The sequence below is a fragment of the Natrix helvetica genome (genome assembly GCF_964273705.1).
Source record: "Natrix helvetica genome assembly, chromosome: 1".
Classification (NCBI taxonomy): Eukaryota; Metazoa; Chordata; class Lepidosauria; order Squamata; family Natricidae; genus Natrix; species Natrix helvetica.
This window is the reverse complement of record NC_138548.1, coordinates 237,164,741-237,185,530: the sequence shown is the minus strand read 5'-3', so window position 1 is coordinate 237,185,530 and position 20,790 is coordinate 237,164,741. Positions and strand designations below refer to the sequence as shown.

The 20,790-nt window shown below is 41.1% G+C and overlaps 1 protein-coding gene across 2 annotated transcripts; it reads right to left on the bottom strand.

Annotated features, from left to right (window-relative positions):
• Nucleotides 1-46: 46 nt before the first annotated feature.
• Nucleotides 47-20,421, bottom strand: COG1 (component of oligomeric golgi complex 1). 2 transcript variants are annotated; one of them, XM_081938776.1, is made up of 14 exons: nucleotides 19,986-20,421; nucleotides 16,882-17,126; nucleotides 15,982-16,163; nucleotides 14,783-14,953; nucleotides 14,528-14,678; nucleotides 13,625-13,835; nucleotides 12,406-13,194; nucleotides 8,506-8,652; nucleotides 7,392-7,553; nucleotides 5,511-5,635; nucleotides 4,698-4,809; nucleotides 2,533-2,642; nucleotides 2,351-2,429; nucleotides 47-233 (listed from the first exon to the last, which is right to left on the bottom strand). In XM_081938776.1, the coding sequence occupies exons 1-14, from the start codon at nucleotides 20,313-20,315 to the stop codon at nucleotides 93-95; spliced, it is 2,955 nt and encodes a 984-aa protein (XP_081794902.1). In that variant the 5' UTR covers nucleotides 20,316-20,421; the 3' UTR covers nucleotides 47-92. The 2 variants fall into 2 exon arrangements, with proteins under 2 accessions (XP_081794902.1, XP_081794903.1); XM_081938777.1 differs by having other exon boundaries at nucleotides 19,998-20,421.
• Between the last annotated feature and the right edge of the window lie 369 nt (nucleotides 20,422-20,790).

Here is a 20,790-nt window from a genome sequence, read left to right as displayed (position 1 = left end):
GAGCTTCAGGCTAAAATGGGGTGTGAATCATACGCCTTACACATCCTTTTGTCATTACAAAGCCAAGAGCATGATAGTTCGCATTTATTCAATCATTTGGTCATGCTTGAGAGCCAGCCAAGTTTAAACAAAGATGGTGCCGCCGTGTCCTCCTCCTCCTCTGCTGCCAGTTGCCTGAACAGGGACCCAGGACGCAGCGTCTCTTCCGTTCTCATCAGGGCAGCGGTTGGATCCTATTTTAACAAAAGAAAAGTCAATAGCCCCATGAGAGTTTGCCGTTCTTTGTTATTCGCAAGAAGTTTATAGCTACGTGAAGACAGACGTGAGATCAGATTCACAATAGCCAGCAGGGCCACTGGAGCAAATTATATCTCCCTTCTCTGAAAGTACTATACAGGTTTTTTTTTAAAAAAAGTTGAAATTTTGCCAGGAGAAATTCAGTGGGTGTTAAGTAATCTGCAGCTGCAGCTCTGATGCCTTGTTAAAATTCCCCCTTTTTGTAGGACTTATTGCCTAATTATGTTTATCATGCTAAAAATGGACAGCAGTTTTCTGTCCTTCTGAGGTGCAAAACAAATGAAAGAACTTTTAAAACATCGGTTTATAAACCAACCTCCCTCAAATTTTTGCTTAGCTACTTTGCAGCCTTTGGTTATCCAAAGGTTGTCTAACCTTTAATATAGAAAATCCAGTGTCAGTATTTTTGAAAACGTTTCTTTCAAGAATCTCCAAAAGTTCAGAATTATTACATTCCTTAATTTAATGGCAAAAATGGATATAGTAGAAAAGTATGGTTGGTAATAATTATAGAGCGGCTGATTGCCAAAGCATGCACAATTAAGCAGACATTCAAAAGCTTTCCCCAACTATATGACCAAGTCAAAGAACATCTGGCAAGCAGCAGATTAATAATTATTAATGGGCTTGGTTTTACTAAAGCAGCCCAAAGAAATAGACTCAGGATTAAGCAGAAAGCAATCAAAAGTTGCATTGTCAAAAATTAAATTTATACATGTGTGTATGTGTGTTACATTCACAAGTGATAAAGTATGCATTTATAATGCACCCATAGTAACAGAAATCTATATATTTTTTAAAAGGTATGTGGAATTAACAAAATAAGTGTGAGAGGCAATTCTCTTATTAAAGGAAAGGTATAATCATTTTCCAAATATACATTAAGATGCAACACAAAAGCAAGTAACTCTTAACATGCATCAAGAACCTGCTCTTTTCAGGGAGCACCGGTTCCATAATCACAGGTAATTTGATAAAAGGTCTCAAGTTCAATGCGCTATAGAAAAAAGCTGTATGACTGTTAGTTTTCAACAAAAACCTAAGCATGGGGGAGAGATGCCTTTCAATTCACACGGTTTAATACCCCAATAAAGTTTCTTCAGGAATTACTGGATTCAGCATCACACTGCAATAAAGGTTATAAGGCAGTTAAATAGACATTACTGCTTTTACGAAGATTTATTTATTTATTTATATCCCACCTTTGTTATTTTAATAATAACTCCCCAGAACAAAAACCCTGTGAGTTGAGTTGGGCTAAGAGTGAATAGCCCAACGTCACCCAGCAGGTGATACTAGAACCCAACATCTCTTTTGGCTTCTAGTCTGGTGTCTTAACCAGACAACAGAAATTAAACATAAATTTCATTGCAAAACATAACTAGCAAAACATTTGTACATCCTACCGTTGAATTATTTTGCTACACAATTCGTCCTGCCTGCATCTTTGAAACAAAGTAATGTGATACAAATCCAAATTAATCACTACTAGGAAAAGATAGGAAAAAGAGTATAGTGGTTTAGGCAGCATGGATGGTTAAGTTCAGCAACTCCCCCTAAACCACCTTTTTGCAGCCAGCAAAATTTTCTCTTATAGTTCCTGAAAACTGGCAGAACTAATTTTGAGTTGAGATGAAAACAAATATTGGGCTTAAAATAGATGCAATGCAACTTGAAACAATAGCTAAATTATTAAACTACTGTGTTTCTCTGAAAATAAGACCGGGCCTTATTTTCTTTTGACCCCTGAAATAAGCACTTGGCCTTATTTACAGGGGGGGTCTTATTCTTTTTGAGGTGCAGGAGGCGTTGAGCGTGGTCACCTCATGGCTGCTGCTGTGTTGCAATATTTTCTGGTAGGACTTATTTTCGGGGGAGGGCTTATTTTAGCACATGTGCTCAAAAGCCAGATTGGGCTTATTATCCGGGGTGGGCTTATTTTCGGGGAAACAGGGTACTAAACCAAAGTCCCAAGTATTGCAGCTCTCCATCCTGACTCTCAAAAACCCACCAGCATCCAAAAGTTGCCCATCCGTGAAACAAAAGAACCAACCTGAGTTTCGTGTTCAGTATTTCTCAGAAGAGGTTTAGCCTTGCGAGAACTTGATGTGCTGAGAGGCAACAGTCCAAATCTTAAAAAAGAAGAAACAGGATGTTTAATTGCTTTCAACTTTCAGATGCTTTCGTTTTTACAGAACATGTTTTTTTAATTGCTTACAGCTCTGAGTGACTTACCTGATCTGGCTAGAAGTTAGAGGTAGGATGTTATGTAGTTTTTGAGACGTTGAAGAACTGCCTCTGCTTGTGTACTGATTCTCTGTTCCTGACAATAAGCCAAACAGGACCTAGGGGACAGAAAAGAGAGAACTGTCTGGTCTCAGTAGAAGAACACTCGCCTATAAAGTGTCCATTCAACTATAAAGTCAGGTTAAATTAAAAAGTAGCGTGAGGAATGCATGTAGCTTAAAGAACGTGCTGTAATTATTACCTACAACACTTGAATAAGGGACAGTATCTCTTTGCCCAGTTGCATTACTAGCTTGAGCTGTGCGACACAAACTGGAGTTTCCAAAGATCAACATACTGTGGCCTGTGATCTTCCCAGACTACATTTATTCAGCCTTGTGGGGTTTTCCCTGCTTACGGCTATTCAGGGAAGATAGTATTTCTAATGAGAACATATAGATAATGGAAAGTCATTGCACTGTTTAATTAAAAGATGATCATAATAAGCCATTCGCTATATAGGCAGTTCTTGGTTAATGACCACTTGTGCCAGAACTGCTCCAAGTTATAACGGCGCAGAACAAGTGATGGTTACAACCAGTCCTCAAAGTTCCGGCCATGCCAGCATCCCCACAATCCGATGATCACAGTCTGAGCGCTTGGCAACCAGCTTGCGTTTACAACAGTTGCAGCATCCTGCAGTAAAGTGATCGTGGTTTGTGATCTTCCCTGCCAGCTTCGCAGAAGCCAAGTCAATGGGGCAGCCAGCAGGGAAGGACACAAGGGTAAGTCTCTCCCACTGACATCCTCTTCCCCAGCCCTGTTGTGCTGGCCACCTGCACGATCTCCACCCAACATCTTGAACTTTGCTACACTTGCGCCATGCCTTCTGAAGGCTTGCAAGCAGGCCCGTAGACAGGTTGGTGGCTGCTGCCAGGTGTGTGAGGAAGTGTGGTTGGCCACTTGTCTCACATTTTCTCTCGCCATTTACACACTCATGCTCACTCAAGGAGCAGCCACTGATCTGCTTTGCTAGCTTACTTGCAAGCTTCCTTGGACTTGGAACGTCTGTCAGTTTCCCCACCAACTTTGATTGTTGGAAGCAGCAGGAAGTTATGAGGGGCTTGCTTAATGATACACGGTCCTCACTTAACAATAGAATAGAATAGAATAACAAGAGTTTGAAAGGACCTTGGAGGTCTTCTAGTCCAACCCCCTGCCTAGGCAGGAAACCCTATACTGTTTCAGACAGATGGCTATCCAACATCTTCTTAAAGACTTCCAGTGTTGGGGCATTCACAACTTCTGGAGGCAAGCTGTTCCACTGATTAATTGTTCTAACCGTCAGGAAGTTTCTCCTCAGTTCTAAGTTGCTTCTCTCCTTGATTAGTTTCCACCCATTGCTTCTTGTTCTACCCTCAGATGCTTTGGAGAATAGTTTGACCCACTCTTCTTTGTGGCAGCCCCGGAGATATTGGAACACTGCTATCATGTCTCCCCTAGTCCTTCTTTCTATTAAACTAGACATACCCAGTTCCTGCAACCGTTCTTCATATGTTTTAGCCTCCAGTCCCCTAATCATCTTTGTTGCTCTTCTCTGCACTCTTTCTAGAGTCTCCACATCTTTTCTACATCATGGTGACCCAATGACAATGGGAACTGCAGAGATTCCTCTTGGTAAGTGATGTAGTCACCTGATGATGTACTTTATGACTGCATCGCTGAGTGATGGAAATTCAGGTCCCAACTGCTATCGTAATTCAAGGACTACACGTACTACTATCTCATTCTTCATTTTTAATATATGATTTGGTCATAAATCATATAGGTAGTCCTTGACTTACGACCAGTCACTTACCAATGGGATTGCTTAACTCTGGCATTCGCTTAACAACTGCCACAAAACAATGTCGGAAACAATGGTTGGTTATATGACCATCAGGGCATACAAACATAATGGGCAGGCTCCATCATGGTTGTATGTTGAGGACTACATGTATATAAAAGCAAAGTGCATTGTACGGTTTGTGGATGTAATGGTTGTTTAATTAGTATTATCATTTCCTACTTGGAAAATTAGTATTATGTTCTTCCAACCAACATAAATAGGTGTAGATGATCTAAGACAATAAAGTCTACTTGGAACCATCTATATTCTCTCCCTTTGAACTTACAGACGTTCGTTGTACCAGATGATTAAGGTTACTATTTAAGTGAGGAGTAAAAACATCCAAGTCGAAAGGATCTATATAGCTCTCAAGAGCATCGATCTGTTTCTCAATCCTGAAACAAAGAAAAACAATCTCATTTACAATGTTGAAGGGTTGTTCCCCTTGGGTAGGCAAATGCTCTTTGCAGTCCTACACAAAGAAATTAATTTTACCAGATGGGGAAAAACCCCATCATAACCCAACGTATATAAACAATGAAATTAAACAATTTCCAGCTATTTATGAATGGAATGTCAAATATTGTATCTTGAACTAAGATAATAAAACACTGCTCTTTCCCTTAATGCAGTCAGAAAGAACTTTTGAACTGATCATTAGCGAAAGATAGATATCAAAAATGTTGAAGATTCATCCAATAAATTATCTTGGTGTATTTTCCCTTCCATTTTTCTAGAATGCTAAAAGCATAGTGATTTTTTAGAAAGTATTTACTTGGTCAACTTTCAGCCAAATTAATTTCCTGAAATTCCGGTTCAGGCTGTCATAAATCAGGAAGATAGGATAATCAGTTCCTGAATGTTGACTACCTGCAAAATTAGACTATGTTGATAAAAACAATAAATGCTCTTTTTTAAAAGGTTCTGTTTCTAGTCCAACAGATTTTAGATTATTGTTAGCACTGCTTGAAACCTGTGTGCGTATGAACATATTGCAAAATATTATGTCTCAAAGTAAAGTGGATATAGCAACATTCTTAAATGCATAAAAATAAGATAGTAAATTTATAGACATAATACGTTATAGTATACTTAACTGGCATCATGCTTGTTTCTGCTGCTTTTCATATCTTCATTTTTAGTTTTCAGGACTATATTCAGATAACGAAGATCATACAGTAGTTGCAAAGCCCTGTTCTGAGTAATTGGTACCTTTCCTTCTTTCTGTACATGAATATAAAAAAAATGTCTATACACTCATTGAACAAAGGTCTTTTCACATGTCTGAAGGGGGGAAGTTCTTTTTTTTATGAAAAGGTTTTTTTATTTTAAATTTTCAAAACAAACACAATACAAAGAATCCTCCTTCTTTACATACTGTAGAAAGTGTATCAGTTGGTTACAAAAAGCTTTCGTGTGTCTCTTCCATTGTCGTCACAAAATTTGTATTAACTCAAGTATTTTAAATTAGATATTTTTATACATATTACCATCATCATACCTCCATTTTCATTTGACTATAATTGTTTAAACGTCCTTCATCATAAAATGTACCAAGATTTAAAACCTGACCACATACTGGCATTTCACTTGTTATTTCTAATATCCTCCAATAACACTATATCCTTATAGCCTATTCTGATTAAACATCAATAATATTTAGTAACAAAAATGTCTAATCCTCCTTTCCAAATCACTGTTTACAATTTACATCCAATTTCCTTATGTTGTACCCATACATATATATACATTGTTAATTCCGCCGCTTATTTCTTCTGTTCTCAGATTTAAATTAATTTTAAGTTTTTTGTAGGCAGTCTCTTAAAACGGTAAAAAATTCTTCACCAGCTGTAAACAGTTTCTCTTTCCGTTTCCTTCCGTTCAGAGCCATCCCAACTTCATCAGTCTAGGGGCTGTACTTTTATCGCCAGCCAGAAGAATTTTCCTGGGTCAATCAGGGACTTTGCGGTGTCCCTGCGATTAGCAGGACGTATTCTTCCTGTTCGCCGTCTCTAAGCAAAGGTTTAGTTCTGATTGGACCACCCAGCGATAAAAGTTTTGGCAGCGATCTCAGAGCATTGAGATCGCATGTCCATCTCATAGCGACGTTGGCTCCTCCTCTCCCGAAGTGGGGGGGAAGTTCTATCAACATTCACATCAATCATCTACCAGAACTGATGCATCTCCTGATTGCACTCCGCAGCTGAAGTGCTCTAATACATCATTCCCCAACCTTTCCAGGTTGGCGGCCCAGCATGGTGTGTGTATGTGTGTGTGTGTGTGTGTGTGTGTGTGTGTGTGTGTGTAGAAGAGGCAGCGGTTTTGTGCAAGGGGCAGGCACTCATGTGCACACAGCTTCATTTGTGTGAGCGGTGGGTGCACAAGTTGGGCAGGCACTGCCAGTCGCATGAGTGGGGCTGCGAGCACCGATGCCTGGCACTTATGCGAGTGGGATTGCAAATAGTCTATGGCTCGGTAGTGGGCCACTTCCCACAGGTTGGGGACCTCTGCTCTAATAGTCAAATCTGATTCAGCAGCTAGTCGACTATATCTCTCATGCTACACTGTTTAATATCTCTAACAGCAAAATATGGGAATACTTGTGTCAGTAATACTGGCTATAAAATAATCATTCAGACAATTTCACAGAACAATATTTAGATTGCTATTGTAACCAGGGTTGAATTCAATCTAGTCGTTTTTACATTGCAGATAATTTATTTTAACTTTTAGAATGAGTTATCAAGTATATCTACTCAATCTAAATGAATAGTTTGATAATCGTAGTAATTCATATCAATCTTATCAGGATAACCTTATAACTTAAAAAAAAAACCTTATATATTCATTTTTCTCTTAAATACCACAATGCTGAGCCAATTATGGTGCATTGTTGCCTCAGAACACTGCAGATCACAGGGGGAAGAATTCCTTAATTTTAAATTGCACGTCCCACCAATCACAAGCCCCAGGAACGTACCTTCTCCCGTTTCCCTTCTGATAGTTTTTCATAGCCAGCTAGTATTTCAGTCATGCATGTCTTGAGCAGTTCTTGCAAGATAACCTTGGGAAGAGTGTGGCCTCCAACTCGATTTATTTCTTGACACAAGCTGAAGAGCAACGACTGGACACACCAGGATGGCTGTAAAGAATGTTGCAGTTTGACAGCGGAATACTGTTGAATCGGCATATAAATTCTCCAAACCAGGAGTGTCCAAGCTTGAATTCCACCCATGCTGGCTGCGGATTTCTGGGAGTTGAAGTCCAGAAGTCTTAAAGACTGGACACCTCTGATCTAAATTGTATTTGATGGCAACACTTACGTAAAAGGATGATTTACAATCTGAAATTTGTTGGCTTTCACTCCAGTGTGGATTTCCAATTTTTTACTACTGGTTTGCTTGTGCACGCATGTGTGTGCGCTCCTGCGCATGCGCAGAAGCATCCAGGCAGGTGGACGGAGCCTCCTGCCCGCCACAACTACCGGTTCGCCCGATCCAGGCCAAACCATCAAAAACCCACCTCTGCTTCACTCCTCTCAAAGTTCAGACTAACAACTGGGGCAATTAATTGTTCTTCGGTGTTTTCAGAAGAGTTGTCATCCAAAACCTTTTTAAAAGGATATTTAAGAAAATCTGCGAACCATTAGTGCATTTTATGAAATTCCCAATTTCAAGGAAGATTGGAGGCAAAGCTGGACTCAAATTCAGCTTTATTACTGGGCCATTGGTTAATTTTGGATATCAGTTCACTTCTTATATGTAAATTCACAACTTAGTATATAGAATTATCTTCATTCCTGACACAGTGCTTTTGTTATTAGTGTATCTGTATAGTTATATATAGACTGTTAAATAGACGGATACATACACAGACAATGGTACTTAAAAGTTTGTGAACTTGTTTGAATGTTCTCAATATTTCTCATAAATATGACCTAAAATCTGATCTGCTCTCCACATATCCTAAAACTAGATAAAGAGAACTCAAACAATCAGTCAAAAACATTATATTTGTTCATTTATTTATTGAGGAATATCATCTGAAGCACTGACATAAATATGTATAAATAAAAATAGGACATCATTTCTTACCTGGATAGGGAGCCGTATCTTAGATTTTATGCTGCTTCCACTTTCTGTCTCTTCTTCAATTTCATTCTCCTCCCAGTTGGTGGCTGTTGCCAGAATGGCTTCAGCTTCCTCTTTCAGCAAGGATTGAGTGAAGTTCCAGACCAGGACCTAGGATTCATTCACAAGCAGACAAACTAAATAGCAAAACAGTAGCAGAGATAACTCCGTTTCATAAATCCATTAAATAATATCAATGCATAACTGTAACAAAAGTGTTTCAGCTTTGAAATACTTGAAAGTAGACATTTTCTACCTACCATCAGTGCCCTACCCTACTAATTTCAAGGTAAAATCCCCCCCCCTCGCACATATGTGCTAGTCATTCCTGATTCTAGGGGGCAGTGCTCATCTCTGTTTCAAAGCCAAAGAGCCAGACGTCTCTGTGGTCATGTGGCAGGCATGACTAAATACCAAAGGCGCACGGAACGCTGTTACCTTTTCACCAAAGGTGGTTCCTATTTTTTTATTTGCATTTTTACATGCTTTTGAACTGCTAGATTGGCAGAAGCTGGGAAAAGTAACGGGAGCTCATTCTGTTACATGGCGCTAGGGATTCGAACCACCAAACTGCCAACCTTTTTGATCGACAAGCTCAGCGTCTTAGTCACTGAGTCACCGTGTCTCTATAATTTCAAAATATTTTCTTTAGGACCAGCAAAATTATTCCTGGGATGCATAGGAAGGATTACATTTCTAGGACTAGTGGGTAGAGATGAGACAAAACTAGCTTTTGTTTCATTTCAGTGTGTATTTCTTTAAAATGAATCAAATATTTAATAATCACCTCCTCTCAAACACTGTAATTTGGTAACAACTTTTGGAGGTGAAGGTGCAGTAAGCATCTCTGAGATCTCAAGCTGTCCACTTCTATTTTAATTTCTTCCATTAGAAAATATATCTTAAGTTAATTATCCTGTGGCTCATTTTGTTGAGCTTTAGTGTGTTGGGAGGCAACTAAACAGGAATGTAGAAGCATAATCAGCTTGCCTCTCCTATTTTGCAATCTCAGCATATTTGCTCTCTATGGAAGAGCAATGCAGGTAATTTGCGATAGTGGCGAATATCCGCAGCTCAGGTGTCGTATAAGCTGGAGGTTCGTTCTCCGAGCTTGTGGGTTGGTTTCCAAACATTTCGTTACCAAACTAGGTATAACACCTTCAGCGGAGTTTGGGGATGTCAGTGTTCTTCTGTTTATAAGGACTTCAGATATGTGCCAAGTGAGGGTCTTGTGATGAGTCAGGTGTGAGTCATCAGTGAGTCTGCTGATGGGGAGGTTACATTGGGTCAAGGTCACTGGGAGGTGAACTGCTGGTAGGGATAGAGTTGTATGGGTTGGTTGAGGGGCGGTGCTGTCTCTGGTTGGCTGTGCGGTTGATTTGGACTCTTGAGGTACAGGTAATCCTCGACTTACAACACAATTGAGCCCAAAATTTCTACTGCTAAGTGACACAGTTGTTGAGTGAGTTTTGCTCCATTTTATAGCACTATAGCACTTAAGACTTATATAGTGCTTCAGCAGCTTTTACAGCCCTCTCTAAGCAGTTTACAGAGTCAGCATATTGTCCCCCAACAATCTGAGTCCTCATTTTACCCACCTCGGAAGGATGGAAGGCTGAGTGAACCTTGAGCCGGTGAGATTTGAACTGCCAAACTGCAGGCAGCTGGCAGTCAGCAGAAGTAGCCTGGAGTGCTGCCCTCTAACCACTGCGCCACCACCTCGGCTCTTGGGCATTTTATGACCTTTCTTGACAGTCGTTAAGTGAATCACTGCAGTTAAGTTAGTAATACAGTTGTTAAGTGAATCTGTCTTCCCCATTGATTTTGCTTGTCAGAAGGTCCCAAAAGGGAATTACCTGACCTCGGAACACTGCAACCGTCATAAATATGAGTCACTTGTCAAGCATCTGAATTTTGATCATGGGGATGCTTCAACGGTTTGTAAGCGTGAAAAAATGGTCCTGAGTCACTTTTTTTCAGTGTCATCGTAACTTTAAAAGGTCACTAAACAAACGGCTGTAATTTGAGGACTAGCTGTAGGTTGAAGGTGCAAAGTTGTTTCGCTCTGTTCTATAGCAGTGGACGTTTTCTTTCCCAGAAGCACAGACAGGTAGTCCTCGACTTACAACAGTTCATTTAGTGAACATTCATAGTTACGATGGCACTGATAAAAAGTGATTTGTGACCTCTTTTCAGAGTTACGACCGTCGTAGCATCCCCATGATCATGTGATCAAAATTCAGAAGCTTGGTGACTGGCTGATATTTATGACCGTTGCTGTGTCCCAAGGTCATGTGATTTCCCCCTTTGCAACCTTCTCACAAGCAAAGTGAATGGGGAAGCCAGATGCATTTAACCACCGGGTTACTAACTGAACTCCCGCAGTAATTCCCTTAACAACGGGGGCAAAAAAGGTCGCAAGATGAGGCATAAGAGCTGTCTTGCTTAGCAACAGAAATTTTGGGTTCAACTGTGGTTTTAAGTCAAGGACTATATGTAGGATGTATCTGGGTATGGTTGGTCTAAGTATGTTTAACTTAAAGCAGGAGAATGCAGTGCCAGTTAACTTCTATTGCAAGAGAGAAAATCCCTCATCTGTGCACTTACATCAGATGTCAATAACCAGACCCCCACTTGTAGAATTCAAAAGAATTGTTGTGGCCCGCCAGCCGCCAGCGGAGCTGGTGGCAGACTCAGGCAATAAGGAGGTTGGGGAGGATTTTGGGCCAGTTCTGAAGTCTGGAGAAGGCTCTAATGGACACTCTGCATTTGATTCAGAGATAGAGCCAGGACTGTCTGACATTTCCCAGCCACGGGAGAGGAAGCTGCCTTTGGAGTGAGGAGGAAGAACAGCTGGGGCCTGTTCCAGATGCACGTATGCGCAGAGCTGTTAGGAGAGGTGAACAACGGAGGACAAGGAGTGGACACGGGAAGCAAAGCACACGTGGATGCTGAATGGCCCCTCCCTGACTGGGGAATGAATAGAAGGAAAGGGGAGTGGTTGTCGTAGGAGACAAGTTTGTATTTCTGAAGATTTTGCTCATTGGGTTTCATGCCACAAAGACTGCTTGCCAGAACTTAGTTTGCAACCTTTCAGCTGGGAGCTCATGGCCTTGCAATTATCACAAGGAACTGATAAGGTCTGTTACTGCAGTTAACTCTTTGAAAGACTATTGCCTGGACTTTTTATGGTTGAATGCAATTAATTCTCAAGAGGTAAATAAAGAGGGGTTTTTCGTGACAAGGAGTCTGTTTCTTGCTTTTGCAAAGGCTGGGTCAGAACAGAAACTACCTTATTGTTCTATGCCTATTTCACCAGACTGGTAGTTTTCAGACTAAATAAATCTCAAGTGTGTGTGTGTGTCTGTGAGAGAGAGAGAGAGACAGAGACAGACAGACAGACAGACTGACTGACTTTGCCTGTTACATTTATATAGTGATTCTAGATTAATTTCCTACTTGAGCCCTCCTTCCAACCATGATGCTTGCTCTCCAACAAAGAGTAGATTGATCTTGAAATATTTTTTCATGCTTCATGAATGAGTCACATTTAAAGTAGGTAGCTTCATTTGTAGCAATCAAATATGAAGGTTCTTAAAATGGGAGAAAACTCACTCAATAAATGTCTCACTTAACAACAGAAATTTTGGGCTCAATTGTGGTTGTTAAGTCGAGGACTACCTGTCATTACCAAGCATTTTCTTATTTTATAGTGACCTGTTATATTTCAGCTAAAAACAATAGTCCCCAAATCCTTTGCACTTCTACGTTAAGCAAATTTAATTGTAAATAGCTTGTTTTAGTCATTAGCCAAAATGGGAAGCGGACACCTGCTTGGCCCCCCTCCCCGCAAAAGTCACTCACTTTAGCAGCAGCGGTGCTCCATATCCGATAAGCAGACAGGCTATCCTGCAAAAGTTGTTCTTTTAATCCTAGCCACTTAGCCTGCACGGGATTCATTTCTTCGGTTCTACCTTTCCCCGACTTCTTCAAAGACCAGAGCTCCCTTGTCATATTTTCTGGGCACCCCGATTTTCCCAGAATGCATTGCTTCAAGTGTGGACACAATTCCCCTAACGACCGGCAAAGCCGTGCCATAAACAAAACTGTGTTGATTTGGGGGTTATGCAAGCTATCTGTGCACCCTTGGAGCACCTCCTGAGCACGGTGCAGCTTTTCCCTAACACAGCCCAGCAAATCATCCGAACAACGAATGCAGTGGCTGCGCAACAGCTCTTCAACTACGCCCGCGTCAGCAAATCTGTCAAAAGCAGAGTTCTTAGAGTGTCCGTACAACGGATCCTCAGATGATGAGGAGCTGGAAGGCAAATACGACAGCAGGTCTTCCAGCCTGGTCTTCAGCTTGGAATCTAGTGCACTGCAGAAGTTCTGGACGCTGGGACTGTAGGCTTGCGCCTTCATAGACAATCCACTCTTAGTGGACTGGCTGCGGTTTGCCACACTGATCCAGGCAGCATCAGGTGGCAGGTCATTAGGATCCTCTGACCATAGGAAAGAGGCCATGTTGCATTCAAATAGGATATGTTTGCTGTGGCTCGAAGAGTCAAATTTTGCTTCAAGTTCCTGCACAGTCAGAAGAAGAAGCTCTCCAGAGCTATTGGAGATGTCATCAAATCCTTCCTTTGTCAGAGTCTGGGGGGAAAATGTTGCAGGGAGACAAATGGTCAGTACCAATCAGGAGCACACAAATGTTTTTAGGAGGCTATGGAAAATATAGGACCAAGCTAATATTTGGCATACGGGAATCTTGGAAGCTGCCCCTTTCTTACCCCACTAAGGTCCTTTCCATTCTTATATTCAAAACAAGAACCAAAGGATCAAGATGAAAAGAGATTATTATTTTTTTGCTTCAAAACTGGCAGCCAGGAAGCGGTCAGAAAGTAAATGAGATATTTAGACATACCATAACATGGAAGAAACAGACCAAGAGTCATTTAGGGAAGGGGAAAAAAGAACAGGATATCCAAAGCAACAAAGCAATAAAAATTGCTTCATTGTGTTTTATGTTATTTTATCAGCATCTGCTAGCCTGTTTCTTAACTAAATTTTGCCAAGATCTTACCTGTAACCTGTCCAGAAAAAGCTGGTGTAGCAGATCTTCCCAGAAAGAGATGGGCTTATCAAGAAGCCGATGACATACCATCTCCCAGTTCTGACTCATAGATTCACTGGTAAGCAGCTCCCATACAGCATCACGGATCCTGGCCAAGCCTTTAAGGCTCTTCACATACACCAGTAAGTCTGTGATCCCAGATTTAATGTCTTCATTGCACCTGAAAAGAATTATAGAGAGTAAGCAAGCAGTTTCCTTAATCCCATTACAGTTCATAACTCTACTGAGGGCTATTTACAAGCTTGTACAAACTGTTACTTTTATTGTATAGGTTACAGCAAGGACCCATTACACATAATTATGAATCAATGCAATGAGAAAATTGTGCTGATAATCAGAACATCAAAGGCAAAATAGGCTAGGTTAATAGAAAACTAGAACCTTGTAAATATACAAGTCCTATTGAAATTCTAAAAGAACAGGTAATGATTTATGAAAAGCCTGAAGAACTCAAAACAGCCTTTTACCTGTTTTCTGAAAATATTTGGAAACAAGGAATTTAGAAATGTAAAGACTAACAACAATTGCAGTTGTTGAACTATACTAAGCAGGATGGAGACTTAATTTTTTTTTAAGTGACAAGTAAAAACTCAAATCAAATCTGCATCATCATCTCAGTGCTGGAGTAAATATCAACACAGCATCAAGGTAATGCTTGTAATGCTGAACAAAGTTTTGATGTATCAGCTTAATTCTCCATCTTTCAAGATTCAAGGCTCTCTTTTGTTTTTGTCAACCACAACCATCTTCATTAACTACAATTTCATTCCTGCACAGAGGCTATTCAATATATTTGCCAAGAAGGCCACAATACCAAACACCCCCAACAAGGTATGTTCCTTACAGACTCACATGCTGATCCATTTCTGAAGTGTATCTTTAAGGCAATCCTGGCTTATGGGGTGTGCCAAAGTTCTGAGTGTTGGCTGGAATTCTGTGACAGATGGTGGCAAGTATTTGAAAGAGGTACTCAACTTGGTTTCTTCCTTCAACATGCTGAGCCCTTTCCCAAAGAAAATTGCAGCAAAAAGAGAGATCAGATCACTAATGATTAAACTGGATGCTTAAGAGGCAAAGTAATAGTCAGTGGTATATGATCTTGCTCACCTGTTGATTGCTGGCTGGTGATGGTCTCCAAAGTCAAGAAAAGCAAGCCACAAGGAAGAGATGGATCGGAGGGTGTTCCCTCTGGCAGGTTGTAGAAGAGGGCGTGGGCTTGATACAGGGTTGTGACTAGAAGCTCCACCAAGGAGCAAATTTGTGCTTTGATGCCTGCATCTGGTTTAAAATGAACAAATAAACAAACAAAAAACTATAATAACAGCTATATATACCGTATTTTTCGGACTATAAGACACTTCAAAGTATAAGACACACCGAGCTTTTGGGGAGGAAAACAAGAAAAAAAAAGTCTGCCTCTGCCTCCTGGCAATTTGCCTCCTTGCAGCAAATAGCAAACACAGTGGTCAGCTTCAACACAGCCTGATTTAGCACAAGCAGCTGATTGGCGGTTGGATCTGCCTCCCAGAATACCTCCTATCAGCTATTCCAGGGTGCAGGGATTGCCACTGCCCATTGGCACCAGTGCCACCTAACGCCACTATCACTTATTGCCACCTCTGCGCACCCTATTTTCAGCCTCCGCACATCCCATTTTCAGCCTTTGCACACACCATTTTTGGCCCGTTCCAGGCGGTGGGGATAGGCAGTGGTGATCCCCGCAGCCTGGAACAGCAGGGCTTCGGCAACATTCGCTCTATAAGACACACAGACATTTCCACCCACTTTTTTGGGGGTGTGTGTGCATCTTATACTCTGAAAAGTACGGTACATATCCAACCAAAAACATCTGCTTCAAGGAAACACACCACCCACCAATTAGAAGAAAGAAGTCATTTGATTATTAATTTCCATACTCTTAACATTCTAAAAAGATGAAAGGAAAACAATGCTAAGTGATCAGCAACATCTTCTAGGAAAATATAACTAAAACGTTATCAATTTTGAGGAACTAGTTGAGTTCATTCAGTTATAATTTCTAGCCACTATACTGTAACCCTAATCTTATTTTAGAAATATAAATGTCTTAATATGGGAGCAAAAAATAATCAACCCACAATAGTCGCTGAAAAAGTAGCTGCCACTGTTTTAACTTTCATCTCTAATACCAATACACTTCTTGGCAATTTATTCAGCATGGGAAGGAAGCTGCAAAGACCCACAAAGACCATGGATTAATGGATACATGGAAGCTGCAGGTTCAAAGCAGATAGAATAGCTAATGTTAGCACTACATGTGTACCAACCATGATGAGGCTGATTCAGAAGTTGCTGAATTGCAGATTTTCTGGCCAGCAGGAAATCTGCAAGAGCCTGGCGTGGTGAACTATCTTCAAGAAGCATGGCTGAGCACAAAGCTTCTGCTACTGCATGATCCGAAACAGTCCGGCATTTTAAAAGTGATTTGCTCTCCTGCAAGATAGTTGACCTAAGAGAGACAAACAAAATGCTAGCAGATTTATAATATTCAATAGAAGTTTAAACAATTAAAAGCATATATCATAAACATAAAAATGGTTATCTAAAGCCATACAAACTTTATATTAAAAACTCAGATTTATTAAATATTTTATTTTGAAAGCAAAAGTAACAATCAAATGGAATAAAATCTGCCAGCCTGATCATTGACTACTCTAATAGTCTTTAGTGACATCTGAATGCAGACCTCAGTTTTCAGAATTACAGCCTCCGTGGCTGGACAATTCTGGGAACTGAACGTCTGTATGTATAGAAAACACTTAAGCAGTTCCAAAGAAGAGTACAATGGAGCAAAAGCCAAAGCAGACAAAAAATGTTTTAATAAATACATGAAATAAAATAATGCATATATCAAGAAGTTATTGCTGATTTTGCTGTTATGAAGTCAAACACCAGGGGGCGTTTTAATATATAGTTGTAGTACTACAAAAAAGGTTTTATATAAAAGGGTAATATAATTAAAAGTAGCTGTCTAGGACAGTTTATTGACACTTATTATTTAGGATCCTTACTGATAACTAAGATGCATCTTTTGCTATTTCTGATACTATTTCAGTATCTGAATTCCTAAGACAGGAAACCACATCTTTTTCTCCAAAAAGAAAACATCTCAGCAATAAACTACATTAAGCAATCTAGGCTTGGAAAAAGTATCTCAAGCTGCTTACCGGAAATGGCTAGCTGCTGCTACTTGTCGCGCAAGAATAGGAAAACATGCCAGAATTGGGCTGTAGTGTGTACTTGAAGAATCCAACTGAAGAAGGCCACGGAGGTGGCAGCATAACAGATAGAGCCGAGTGGCAGATAAATACTGAGAAGATTCCATAGCACTCCAGATTTTCTCTGGAATCTGCAAGAGAAGCTGAATTTGCGCTGCCAAGCAGTAGAACTTCTCCTGGGACCGGCACATTGTCTAGACAGAAACACACATGAGCACTAGAGGTGGTATATTCAGCAGGTTCTGACCAGTTCTGGAGAACCGGTAGCAGAAATTTTGAGTAGTTCAGAGAACCGGTAAATACCACTTCTGACTGGCCCCGCCCCCATTTATTCTCTGCCTCCCGGGTCCCAGCTGATCGAGAGAGAATGGGAATTTTGCAGTTTCCTTCCCCTGCCACGCCCACTCAAGCCACACCCATAGAACTGGTAGTAAAAAAATTGAATCCCACCCTTGATGAGCATCTATGGAGAGTCTCAGTCATCCAGGTCCTGGTTGTCCCAAAGGTGCTTTTTTTAAAAAAAAGGCAACTGGACTTTCTGGTTTTTCTTTGAAGACGTTTTGCTTCTCATCCAAGAAGCTTCTGCAGAGCTGAAGAAACTTCTTGGATGAGAAGCCAAACGTCTTCAAATAAAAACCAGAAAGTCCTGTTGCCTCTTGGGGGGGGGGGGAAGCACCTTTGGGTCACACATAAGCATCCTATTGGCCCCTGCATTGAAATTCATTTGGGAGGACCAATATGACGTCTGTACTCTTCTTCCATAAATGTTGTCTGTGCTTTTCCTCAATAAACGTGGGATGCGCTATGAGCGCCAAGAGCAATCTTTTGAAACATGCATGCGATTTTATGATATGTATTTTTATTTTATTTATTTATTTAGTTTGTCGCTCATGTACAAGACAGCAGGAATAAGAATAAACATGAATAGTTGGGCGGGGAAGAAACCAAGAGTAAAACTTAAAATAATGCAAGATATACGGGAAAGAGGAGGTTTGAAAATGCCCAATTTAAAATTATACTATGAAGCAGTAGTTTTATCAACAATTAGTGATTGGATTAATCTAACAGAGAATAGAATATTGAATATTGAGGGATATGATTTGGTATATGGTTGACACGCTTATTTAATATATGATAAGAAGGTGTATAAGATTTTTAAAAGCCATATATTAAGGAATGCCCTATTGCATGTCTGGAAAAAATACCAATATAGGTTAAATGATAAGATACCTATGTGGGTAGTACCCAGACACGCGATAGAGAATGTAAGTATAGAACAAAAACAGGATGTAATTACATATAGAGGACTTCTTAATATAGAGAGAGGTGTATTACAGTTAAAGCCTTTGAACGTTTTAAGAGAGGAAAGGATAATTCAAACCTGGTTCCAGTATGGACAGTTACAAGCTAGATGGAAAAAAGATCAGACAATTGGTGTCACGCAAAATGAGGATACTTTGGTAAAACAAATTAGGGACCAGAGTCAAATGCATATAAAAAGGTTGTACAATATACTGATAGAAATAGATTCTGAAACAGAGTTAGTTGAAGACTGTATGATAAAATGGGCACAAAATTTCAAAGAGCCAATAATGATGGAAACATGGGAAAAGATTTGGGTAAGAAATGTAAAATTAAGTAAGCTCAGAATTCGAGAGAGAATTTTTATAAGATGTTGTATAGATGGCACTTAGATCCCAAAAGGTTATCTTGTATGTATCCGAATTTACAACCTAAATGTTGGAGATGTGATTGTGTTGATGCTACGTATTATCATATATGGTGGACTTGCAAAAAAGTCAAAGCATTTTGGATAAAAATATGGTGGGTTATTCAAAATATATTTAAAAAGAGGATAAAGTTCACTCCCCAGTTGTTTTTGTTAGGTAGAATTACAGACTGTACAGTTATAGAGACTAATTTGATTTTGAACTTAACGACGGCAGCAAGATTGTTGGTGGCGCAATACTGGAAGAGGGAAGAATTGCCTACTATTCAAGAATGGACGCTAAAAGTAGTAAATCTAGCAGAGATGGCCAAAATTACAGCATATTTGAAGGACCATTCGGATGAGAAATATAAGTTGGAATGGAGAAGATGGATTGACTATATTCAAAATAAATATCGGAGTAAAACATTTCAATTAGCTTATGAGTGAAGGCACAAAATGTTACAGTTTACCTAAAGTTAGCTTAAGAAAAGGGGAATTAAAACACAAGAGGAGGTAGGATGTCAAAATCAGTTAGCTTATGTTAGCGTATGATTGTTAAATGTTTATACCCTGTATTTTGCTCTGGGAGGTTGGGGGGAGGGAGGGTCGGAGGGTGGGAAGGGAAAGGGGTAATATTTGTAAAATTTGTTAAAACCTTTAATAAAAAAAAAGAATAAACATGAATAGGAACACAGGAAATGGGTACAAATAAATGGGGACAGTTGGACAGGGACGTTAGGCACACTGATGCGCTTATGCACGCTCCTACCTCATAAATCTCATAGTCCACCATTCTCAAAACACCAATGCCACAAGCATTATTTCCCAAGAAAAGCATTTACCCTAATTCTCAAAATAATATTCTTTTTAAAAAAGAAGCTACGGTAGACAGCTGCAAAAAAACCCAAAAAAGTATCCTTTTTTCCTCTCCCCGTGAGCCAAGACACTTCTTAGGACTACAAAAGCCTCCAGGGTGCCTAACCGTCCCTGTCTTACTGTCCCCATTTATCTGTATCTACTTTCTTTGTTCATGTTTATGTTCAGACTTATATCTGTTACCTTGTACATGTTTGACAAACAAATAAACATAAATTTTAAAAAATCCTCTCTCCTTTCTCCCTTTTACGTCCTTCCCCTGTCCCACACTGTCCCAGCATTGGGGGTTGCGAGCTTTTAACGTCCCGTATTTTAAAGAAAACGGGGAGCGGGAAGCAATTCAACAGGTGAAGTTCTGTCTCGCCCCACCCCTCGGTGCAAGGCAAACTTTGCCGCGCGGTCCCTCCACGCTCGGGACCCCAGGCTGCAGCCCTTCCCCAGCCCCGCCCCTCCGCAAAGCGCCCACCTCGCGCCCTGCCTCGCGCTGGCTGCTGGCCGCGGCTCCGGCGTCCCGTCCGCGCTCCCGTCGCTGCTGAAGCCCTCGCACGGCTTCCAGCAGATGCTCGGCGCTGAGGCGCATCTCGGCTATGGTGTCCGCCGCCTCGATGAGGTCCCGGTACCTCTCGCCGACCATCTGCCGCAGCTCCTCGCGCTTCCCCTCGATGCCCGCGCGCAGCTGCCGCTCCACGCCTCTCAGCTCGGCCGTCGTGTACTTCTCGAAGAGGGACTCGACCGCCGCTGACCCGCCTCGCTTCAGGGCGTCCAGCGCTGCCGCCTCAGCGGCCGTGTTCGCCATCGCGGCTGCTTCTCACCCCCCCTAACTCCCGCTGCCTGTCACCCGGAACCGGCCGCCTCGTCGGCCCTTTGACGTGTCACACGTCCGCCATCTTTGAGAAGGGCAGCGGGCTGGCTGCTTGGGAAGGAGGAAGCGCCTCCCCTTGTGGACGCCATTTTTGTCCCGGGCGGAGGAAAGGGGCGGCTTCCTGGCGCCTTCCCACGGAATGGAATTGGGATGCAGGGCGGTCTCGTCTCTTCGTTGCAACGTTGTCATGTTCCGTTCTTAAGGCTTTCTCAAACTGACGGTCTCCGAAGTGTTGGGAGTACAACATCCACAATTCCCCGTCATCCGGGACGGGGAACCATGGGGCTTTTAGTTGGAATCTACTACATTGGAATGATCTACATGGTGCCCCAACGCTTAGTGTTATTTTTATTGCTGCAGATTAACACTCCTGATCTGAATATTTTTACTTTTTCACTTGATAAATCCT

Bases quoted from the DNA above. Each gene is read 5' to 3' on its own strand.
- COG1 (XM_081938776.1), bottom strand. From the start codon at position 20,315: ATGGCGAACACGGCCGCTGAGGCGGCAGCGCTGGACGCCCTGAAGCGA. The intron at 13,836-14,527 runs GTGAGTCTGTAA...AATTCTTTTCAG, and splicing joins CTTCAGAAATGGATCAGCAT to GTGCAATGAAGACATTAAAT. The intron at 8,653-12,405 runs GTGAGTGACTTT...AATGAATCCTAG, and splicing joins GGAGCACCGCTGCTGCTAAA to GTCCTGGTCTGGAACTTCAC.